Below are 10000 nucleotides of genomic sequence, written 5' to 3'. Positions count from 1 at the left end.
GGCAATGGTAACCGAAGTCCCTCAAAAGGTTAGTGGTTTGAATGGATCTAGCGATACCACGAAGAAGATGTCTGAGGAGATCCAAAGAAGATGCAACGATACTGAGAAAATAGGTTGTGGAGTGCGTCCTTTCGGTCTCCGCAATATGGGGAACACTTGTTACATGAACTCCTCATTACAGGTGCTCATGAAGGCGCTGGAAGAACACGCCGACCACTTGAGCGAAATCAACGAATCAAGTCTAACACGAGGACTGGTCGCAAAAGAAATGCACAGACTCATAGGCTTGAGAGGAAAGGAGAAAGTTGTGCTACCAGTACAGTTTAGGAATCTGATGGCCAGCGTTAAAGCTGCTTACGGGACCAAGGAACAACAGGATGCAAGTGAATTTTTCTTCGATGTTTTGGAACGTTTAAATGACGATCTTAATCGGGTACGAGGTAATAAAGATAAGATTGTCTCAATGGAGAACACAGACAATGGTAAACCAGACCACATTTTGGCAGAAATATTCTCGGAAAAGAATAAAAAGCTCGGGCATTCCATGATCACCGAACTCTTCCAGGGACTCAACCGATTTACCAAGGATTGCTTATCTTGCGGTAAGAGGTCAGTGGACTTCGGCATGTCAATGGACGTTGCTCTGACATTCCCTAATGAGAGCAAACGCTATTCTCTGCAAGAATTGTTCGCCAGTCGCTTCCAGGAGGAGCTCCTGGACGATTACAAGTGTGATTTCTGCCATGACCGTGGTCATGTGGTGCGAAAAGAGGATCCTTATGTATTGCCCGAGTACTTGGTCGTTCGTCTGAATAGGTTTGCATTTTCGATGGCAACCTTTTCCATGCGGAAGATTGTCAGTGTTGTCGACTTTCCTGAAGAGATGCGCTTGGAAGATTTTTCTGGAGTAAATGGAGCACCTACCGAGAAATGTTACGATCTTCAAGGGATCGTTAATCACTATGGAAAGCTGGATTTCGGCCACTACTCTTCCGCGGTCAAAGGTGCTGATGGAAGATGGATTGATTGCAATGATGATTTAGTCAAGTCTGTGTCTACTCTAGATTGCAAGTATGATAGATCCGCATATTTGCTTGTGTATAAGCTTAAAAAAGAGTAAGGTGTTAAATATAGAACTACACATTAAAAATGGAAATTTTATATATTGAGAAAACACGATGAAACTGCAAGTTTTTAAGACTAAATAGCTTAATTGGTCGGCGCTTATAGGGTACTTGGCTTATCTGAGCCTGAAAAGCATCATTTAAGCCGGGCAGTTAAGCCAAGCCTCATTTATGCCGGGCAGTTAAGCCAAGGCTCATTTAAGCCGGAGAGTTAAGCCAAGAAGTTTTAAAGATGGGCAGTTAAGCCAAGAAGTTTTAAAGCTGGGCAGTTAAGCCAAGCGATGTTTAAGCCGGGCAGTTAAACCAAGCACCATTTAAGCCGGGCAGTTAAGCCAAGCCTCATTTATGCCGGGCAGTTAATCCAACCTGTCTTGGACCTTCCTAAAAGGGTCACTGCAGAGGGAAATGGTTTAGCTGCTTCTAGTATGCTATGTTTCATGATGGGGATGTACAGGGTCTCTGTCATGTGAACAAACGGTCAGATATCTAGACTTATTCTTCCGGATACTAACCTTTTGGTTGGTTCTGTTGGAATATTCTAGAACACTGGCTATGCAGAAAGAAAAAGCTGAACTGTTTCTAGTATGCAGTCGTGCTCTTATAGGAAGGTCCAAGACAGGTTGGATTAACTGCCCGGCATAAATGAGGCTTGGCTTAACTGCCCGGCTTAAATGGTGCTTGGTTTAACTGCCCGGCTTAAACATCGCTTGGCTTAACTGCCCAGCTTTAAAACTTCTTGGCTTAAATGCCCATCTTTAAAACTTCTTGACTTAACTCTCCGGCTTAAATGAGCCTTGGCTTAACTGCCCGGCATAAATGAGGCTTGGCTTAACTGCCCGGCTTAAATGATGCTTGGCTTAACTGCCCGGCTTAAAGATCGCTTGGCTTAACTGCCCAGCTTTAAGACTGCTTGGCTTAACTGCCCGGCTTAAATACTTGGCCTAACTGCCCGGCTTAAATGAGGCTTGGCTTAACTGCCCGGCTTAAACATTGCTTGGCTTAACTGCCCGGCTTGAAGACTGCGTGGCTTAACTGCCTGGCATAAATGGTGCTTGGCTTTACTGCCTTGCTTAAATAAGGCTTGGCTTAACTGTCTGGCTTAAACATTGCTTGGCTTAACTGCCCGGCTTAAGGATTGCTTGGCTTAACTCCCTGGCATAAATGATGCTTGGCTTTACTGCCTGGCTTAATTAAATGAGGCTTGGCTTAACTGTCCAGCTTAAAGATTGCTTGGCTTAACTGCCCGGCTTAAGGATTGCTTGGCTTAACTGCCTGGCATAAATGGTGCTTGGCTTTACTGCCTGGCTTAAATGAGGCTTGGCTTAACTGCCCGGCTTAAAGATTGCTTGGCTTAACTGCCCGGCTTAAATGGTGCTTGGATTAACTGCCCGGCTCCAATACTTGGCTTAACTGCCCGGCTTAAGGATTGCTTGGCTTAACTGCCTGGCATAAATGGTGCTTAGCTTTACTGCCTGGCTTAAATGAGTCTTGGCTTAACTGTCCGGCTTAAACATTGCTTGTCTTAACTGCCCGGCTTAAGGATTGCTTGGCTTAACTGCCTGGCATAAATGGTGCTTGGCTTTACTGCCTGGCTTAAATGAGGCTTGGCTTAACTGCCCAGCTTGAAGATTGCTTGGCTTAACTGCCCGGCTTAAGGATTGCTTGGCTTAACTGCCTGGCATAAATGGTGCTTGGCTTTACTGCCTGGCTTAACTGTCCGGCTTAAACATTGCTTGGCTTAACTGCCCGGCTTAAGGATTGCTTGGCTTAACTGCCTGGCATAAATGGTGCTTGGCTTTACTGCCTGGCTTAAATGAGGCTTGGCTTAACTGTCCGGCTTAAACATTGCTTGGCTTAACTGCCCGGGTTAAGGATTGCTTGGCTTAACTGCCTGGCATAAATGGTGCTTGGCTTTACTGCCTGGCTTAAATGAGGCTTGGCTTAACTGCCTGGCTTAAATGAGGCTTGGCTTAACTGCCCGGCCTAAATGGTGCTTGGCTTAACTGCCTGGCTTAAATACTTGGCTTAACTGCCCAGCTTAAATGGTGCTTGGCTTAACTGCCTGGCTTAGGATTGCTTGGCTTAACTGTCTGGCATAAATGATGCTTGGCTTTACTGCCCGGCTTAAATGAGGCTTGGCTTAACTGTCCGGCTTAAACATTGCTTGGCTTAACTACCCGGCTTAAGGATTGCTTGGCTTAACTGCCTGGCATAAATGATGCTTGGCTTTACTGCTTGGCTTAACTGCCCAGCTTGAAGATTGCTTGGCTTAACTGCCCGGCTTAAGGATTGTTTGGCTTAACTGCCCGGCATAAATGGTGCTTGGCTTTACTGCCTGGCTTAAATGAGGCTTGGCTTAACTGTCCGGCTTAAACATTGCTTGGCTTACCTGCCCGGCATAAGGATTGCTTGGCTTAACTGTTTGGCATAAATGATGCTTGGCTTTACTGCCTGGCTTAAATGAGGCTTGGCTTAACTGTCCGGCTTAAAGATTGCTTGGCTTAACTTCCCGGCTTGAACATTGCTTGGCTTAACTGCCCAGCTTAAGGATTGCTTGGCTTAACTGCCTGGCATAAATGGTGCCTGGCTTTACTGCCTGGCTTAAATGAGTCTTGGCTTAACTGCCCAGCTTGAAGATTGCTTGGCTTAGCTGCCCAGCTTAAGGATTGTTTGGCTTAACTGCCTTGCATGAATGGTGCTTGGCTTTACTGCCTGGCTAAATGAGGCTTGGCTTAACTGTCCGGCTTAAGGATTGATTGGCTTAACTGCCTGTTATAAATGGTGCTTGGCTTTACTGCCTGGCTTAAATGAGGCTTGGCTTAACTGCCCAGCTTGAAGATTGCTTGGCTTAACTGCCCGGCTTAAGGATTGCTTGGCTTAACTGCCTGGGATAAATGATGCTTGGCTTTTCTGCCTGGCTTAACTGTCCGGCTTAAACATTGCCTGGCTTAGCTGCCCGGCTTAAGGATTGCTTGGCTTAACTGCCCGGCATAAATGGTGCTTGGCTTTACTGCCTGGCTTAAATGAGGCTTGGCTTAACTGTCCGGCATAAACATTGCTTGACTTAACTGCCCAGCTTAAGGATTGTTTGGCTTAACTGCCTGGCATAAATGATGCTTGGCTTTACTGCCTGGCTTAAACATTGCTTGGCTTAACTGCCCAGCTTGAAGATTGCTTGGCTTAACTGCCTGGCTTAAATGGTGCTTGGGTTAACTGCCCGGCTTAAATGGTGCTTGGCTTAACTGCCTGGCTTAAATACTTGGCTTAACTGCCCGGTTTAAGGATTGCTTGGCTTAACTGCCTGGCATAAATGGTGCTTGGCTTTACTGCCTGGCTTAAATGAGGTTTGGCTTAACTGTCCGGCTTAAACATTGCTTGGCTTAACTGCCCGGCTTAAGGATTGCTTGGCTTAACTGCCTGGCATAAGTGGTGCTTGGCTTTACTGCCTGGCTTAAATGGTGCTTGGCTTAATTGCCCGGCTTAAATGGTGCTTGGCTTAATTGCCTGGCTTAAGGATTGCTTGGCTTAACTGCTTGGCATAAATCGTGCTTGGCTTTACTGCCTGGCTTAAATGAGGCTTGGCTTAACTGCCCAGCTTGAAGATTGCTTGGCTTAACTGCCCGGCTTAAGGATTTCTTGGCTTAACTGCCTGGGATAAATGGTGCTTGGCTTTACTGCCTGGCTTAACTGTCCGGCTTAAACATTGCTTGGCTTAGCTGCCCGGCTTAAGGATTGCTTGGCTTAACTGCCCGGCATAAATGGTGCTTGGCTTTACTGCCTGGCTTAAATGAGGCTTGACTTAACTGTCCGGCTTAAACATTGCTTGGCTTAACTTCCCAGCTTAAGGATTGCTTGGCTTAACTGCCTGGCATAAATGATGCTTGGCTTTACTGCCTGGCTTAAACATTGCTTGGCTTAACTGTCTGGCTTAAAGATTGCTTGGCTTAACTGCCTGGCTTAAATGGTGCTTGGGTTAACTGCCCGGCTTAAATGGTGCGTGGCTTAACTGCCTGGCTTAAATACTTGGCTTAATTGCCCGGTTTAAGGATTGCTTGGCTTAACTGCCTGGCATAAATGGTGCTTGGCTTTACTGCCTGGCTTAAATGAGGCTTGGCTTAACTGTCTGGCTTAAACATTGCTTGGCTTAACTGCCCGGCTTAAGGATTGCTTGGCTTAACTGCCTGGCATAAATGGTGCTTGGCTTTACTGCCTGGCTTAAATGAGGCTTGGCTTAACTGCCCAGCTTGAAGATTGCTTGGCTTAACTGCCTGGCTTAAGGATTGCTTGGCTTAACTGCCTGGCATAAATCGTGCTTGGCTTTACTGCCTGGCTTAAATGAGGCTTGGCTTAACTGCCCAGCTTGAAGATTGCTTGGCTTAACTGCCTGGCTTAAGGATTGCTTGGCTTAACTGCCTGGCATAAATGGTGCTTGGCTTTACTGCCTGGCTTAAATGAGGCTTGGCTTAACTGTCCAGCTTAAGGATTGCTTGGCTTAACTGCCTGGCTTGAATCGTGCTTGGCTCAACTGCCTGGCATAAATGGTGCTTGGCTTTACAGCCTGGCTTAAATGAGGCTTGGCTTAACTGCCCAGCTTGAAGATTGCTTGGCTTAACTGCCTGGCTTGAATGGTGCTTGGCTTTACTGCCCAGCTTAAATACTTGGCTTAATTGTCCAGCTTAAAGATTGCTTGACTTAACTGCCTGGCTTAAATACTTGGCTTAACTGCCCGGCTTAAATACTTGGCTTAACTGGCCGGCTTAACAATTGCTTGGCTTAACTGCCTGGCTTAAATGGTGCTTGGCTTTACTGCCCAGCTTAAATGAGGCTTGGCTTAATTGTCCAGCTTGAATATTGCTTGGCTTAACTGCCCGGCTTAAAGATTGCTTGGCTTAACTGCCTGGCTTAAATGGTGCTTAGCTTAAATGCCTGGCTTAAAGATTTCTTGGCTTAACTGCCCGGCTTAAATGATGCTTGGCTTAACTGCCCGGCTTGAAGACTGCTTGGCTTAACTGCCTGGCTTGAAGACTGCTTGGCTTAACTGCCTGGCTTAAATGATGCTTGGCTTAAATGCCCGGCTTAAAGATTGCTTAGCTTAACTGCCCGGCTTAAATGGTGCTTGGCTTAACTGCCCAGCGTAAATGGTGCTTGGCTTAACTTCCCGGCTTAAATGAGGCTTGGGTTAACTGCCCGTCTTATATACTTGGCTTAACTGCCCGGCTTGAAGATTGCTTGGCTTAACTTCCTGGCTTAACAACAATTGGTTGGCTTAACTGCCTGGCTTAAATGGTGCTTGGCTTAACTACCCGGCTTGAAGATTGATTGGCTTAACTGGCTGGCTTAAATGGTGCTTGGCTTAGATGCCCGGCTTAAAGATTATTTGGCTTAAGTGCCTGGCCTAAATGGTGCTTGGCTTTACTGCCCAGCTTAAATGAGGCTTGGCTTAACTGCCCAGCTTGAAGATTCCTTTGCTTAACTGCCCGGCCTAAATGGTGCTTGACTTAACTGCCCGGCTTGAAGACTGCTTGGCTTAAGTGCCCGGCTTAAAGATTACTTGACTTAACTGCCCAGCTTAAATGGTGCTTGGCTTAACTGCCTGGCTTAAATGAGGCTTCTCTTAATTGCCTAACTTGAAAAATTACTTGGCTTAACTGCCCGGCTTAAATGGTGCTTGGCTTAACTGCCCGGCTTGAATGTTGCTTGGCTTAACTGCCTGGCTTGAATGGTGCTGGGCTTTACTGCCCGGCTTAAATGAGGCTTTGCTTAACTGCCTGGCTTGAATGGTGCTTGGCTTAACTGCCCGTCTTAAAGATTGCTTGGCTTAACTGCCTGGCTTGAATGGTGCTTGGCTTAACTGCCTGGCTTGAATGGTGCTTGGCTTAACTGCTCGTCTTAAAGATTGCTTGGCTTAACCTCTTGGCTTAAATGGTGCTTGGCTTAACTGCCCGTCTTAAAGATTGCTTAGCTTAACTGTCCGGCTTGAATGAGGCTTGGCTTACCTGCCCAGTTTGAAGACTGCTTGGCTTAACTGCCCGGATTAAATGGTGCTTGGCTTAAATGCCCGGCTAAAAGATTGCTTGGCTTAACTGCCTGGCCTAAATGGTGCTTGGCTTTACTGCCCAGCTTAAATGAGACTTGGCTTAACTGCCCAGCTTGAAGATTGCTTGGCTTAACTGCCCGGCTTAAATGATGCTTGGCTTAACTGCCTGGCTTGAAGATTTCTTGGCTTAACTGCCTGGCTTAAATGATGCTTGGCTTAACAGCATGGCTTTAACATTGATTAGCTTAACTGCCCGGCTTAAAGATTGCTTGGCTTTACTGCCCAGCTTAAATGGTGCTTGGCTTAACTGCCTGGCTTAAATGGTGCTTGGCTTTACTGCCCGGCTTAAATAAGGCTTGGCTTTACTGTCTGTCTTGAGAAATTGCTTGGCTTAACTGCCCGGCTTAAAGATTACTTGGCTTAACTTCCCGGCTTGAAGATTGCTTTGCTTAACTGCCTAGCTTAAATGGTGCTTGGCTTTACTGCCTGGCTCAAATGAAGCTTGGCTTAACTGCCCGACTCAAAAATTGCTTGGCTTAACTACCTGGCTTAAGTGGTGCTTAGCTTAACTGACTGGCTTAACTGCCCAGCTTGAAGATTGCTTGGATTAACTGCCCGGCTTGAATGGTGCTTGGCTTAACTGCCTGGCTCAAAGATTGCTTGGCTTAACTGCCTGGCTTAAAAGATGCTTGGCTCAAATGCCCGGCTTAAAGATTGCTTGGCTTAAATGGGGCTTGGCTTTACTGTCCGACATAAATGAGGCTTGGCTTGACTGCCCATCTTGAACATTACTTTACTTAACTGCCCGGCTTATATGGTTCTTGGCTTAACTGCCCAGCATAAATATTGCTTGGCTTAACTGTCTGGCTTAAAGATTGCTTGGCTTAACTGCCGGGCTTAGATGGTGCTTCGTTTTACTGCCCAGCTTAAATGAGGCTTGGCTTAACTGCCCGGCTTAAAGATTGGTTGGTTTAACTGCCTGGCTTAAATGGTGCTTGGCTTAAACGCCCGGCATAAAGACTGGTTGGCTAAACTGCTTGGCTTGAATGGTCCTTGGCTTGAATGGTCCTTGGCTTTACTGCCCGGCTTAAATAAGGCTTGGCTTAACTGCCTAGCTTGAAGATTGCTTAGCTTAACTGCCCGGCTTAAATGGTGCTTGGCTTAACTGCCCGGTTTGAAGATTGCTTGGCTTAAATGATGCCTGGCTTAAATGCCTGGCGTAAAGATTGCTTGGCTTAACTGCCTGGTCTAAATGGTGCTTGGCTTTACTGCCCGGCTTAAATAAGGCTTGGCTTAACTGCCCAGCTTGAATATTGCTTGGCTTAATTGCCCGGCTTTAATGGTGCTTGGCTTAACTGTCTGGCTTAAAGATTGCTTGGCTTAATTGTCCGGCTTGAATGGTGCTTGGCTTAACTGCCCAGCTTGAATATTGCTTGGCTTAATTGTCCGGCTTGAATGGTGCTTGGCTTTACTGCCCTGCTTAAATGGTGCTTGGCTTAATTGCCCGGCTTAAATGGTGCTTGGCTTAATTGCCCGGCTTAAATGGTGCTTGGCTTAATTGCCCGACTTAAATGGTGCTTGGCTTTACTGCCCGGCTTAAAGATTGCTTGGCTTAATTGCCTGCTTAAAGGGTGCTTGGCTTAACTGCCCGGCTTAAAGATTGCTTGACTTAACTGCCTGGCTTAAATGGTGCTTGGCTTTACTGCCTGGCTTAAATGAGGCTTGGCTTAACTACCCATCTTAAATGGTGCTTGGCTTAACTGCCCGGCTTAAAGATTGCTTGGCTAAAAGATTGCTTGGCCTAATGGCCTGGCTTAAATGATGCTTGGCTTAACTGCCCGGCTTAAATGGTGCTTGGGTTAACTGCTCAGCTTGAAGATTGCTTGGCTTAACTGCCCGGCTTAAATGTTGCTTGGCTTAACTGCCTGGCTTGAAGATTGCTTGGCTTAACTGCCCGGCTTGAAGATTACTTTACTTAACTGCCCGGCTTAAAGATTGCTTGGCTCAACTGCCTGGCTTAAATGGTGCTTGGCTTTACTACCCGGCTTAAATGAGGCTTGGCTTAACTGCCCAACTTGAAGATTGCTTGGCTTAACTGCCCAACTTAAATGGTGCTTGGCTTATCTGTCAGGCTTAAAGATTGCTTGGGTTAGCTGTCCGGCTTAAATGGTGCTTGGCTTAACTGTCCGGCTTAAAGATTGCTTGGCTTAACTCCCCAGCTTAAAGATTGCTTGGCTTAACTCCCCAGCTTAAATAGTGCTTGGCTTAACTGCCCAGCTCAAATGGTGCTTGGCTTAACTGCCCAGCTTCAATGAGGCTTGGCCTACCTGCCCAGCTTGAAGATTGCTTGGCTTAAATGGTGCTTGGCTTAACTGCCCGGCTTAAACATTGCTTGGTGCTTAATTACTCTGCGTGAAGGATACTTGGCTTTACTGCCTGGTTTAATTGATGCTTGGCTTAACTGCCTGGCTTGAATGAGGCTTGGCTAAACTGCCCAGCTTTAAGATTGCTTGGCTTAACAGCCCGGCTTAAAGATTGCTTGGCTTAACTGCCTGGCTTAAATGGTGCTTGGCTTTACTGCCCGGCTTAAATGAGCTTTGCCTTAACTGCCCAGCTTGAAGATTGCTTGGCTTAGCTGCCTGGCTTAAAGATTGCTTTACTTAACTGCCTAGCTTAAATGGTGCTTGGCTTAAATGCCTGGCTCAAAGATTGTTTGGCTTAACTGCCTGGCTTAAATGCTGTTTGGCTTTACTGCCCGGTTTAAATGAGGCTTGGCTTAACTGCCCAGCTTAAAGATTGCTTGGCTTAACTGCCCAGCTTAAATGGTGCTTGGCTTAAC

At 46.6% G+C, this 10000-nt stretch overlaps 1 protein-coding gene across 1 annotated transcript in view; it reads left to right on the top strand.

Moving 5' to 3' along the window:
* Window positions 1-10000, top strand: part of LOC137615514 (uncharacterized) — an 18152-nt gene that overhangs the window by 2509 nt on the left and 5643 nt on the right. The window contains exon 2 of the mRNA XM_068345428.1: window positions 1-1071. This exon is cut by the window's left edge and continues 1070 nt beyond it. Within this exon, the coding sequence (XP_068201529.1) occupies window positions 1-1071 (1071 nt within the window). The remainder of the gene's footprint in view (window positions 1072-10000) is intronic.

The sequence above is a fragment of the Palaemon carinicauda genome, chromosome 21 (genome assembly GCF_036898095.1).
Source record: "Palaemon carinicauda isolate YSFRI2023 chromosome 21, ASM3689809v2, whole genome shotgun sequence".
NCBI lineage: Eukaryota > Metazoa > Arthropoda > Malacostraca > Decapoda > Palaemonidae > Palaemon > Palaemon carinicauda.
The sequence above is the reverse complement of the archived record's forward strand: the minus strand, read 5'-3'. Positions and strand labels throughout refer to the sequence as shown.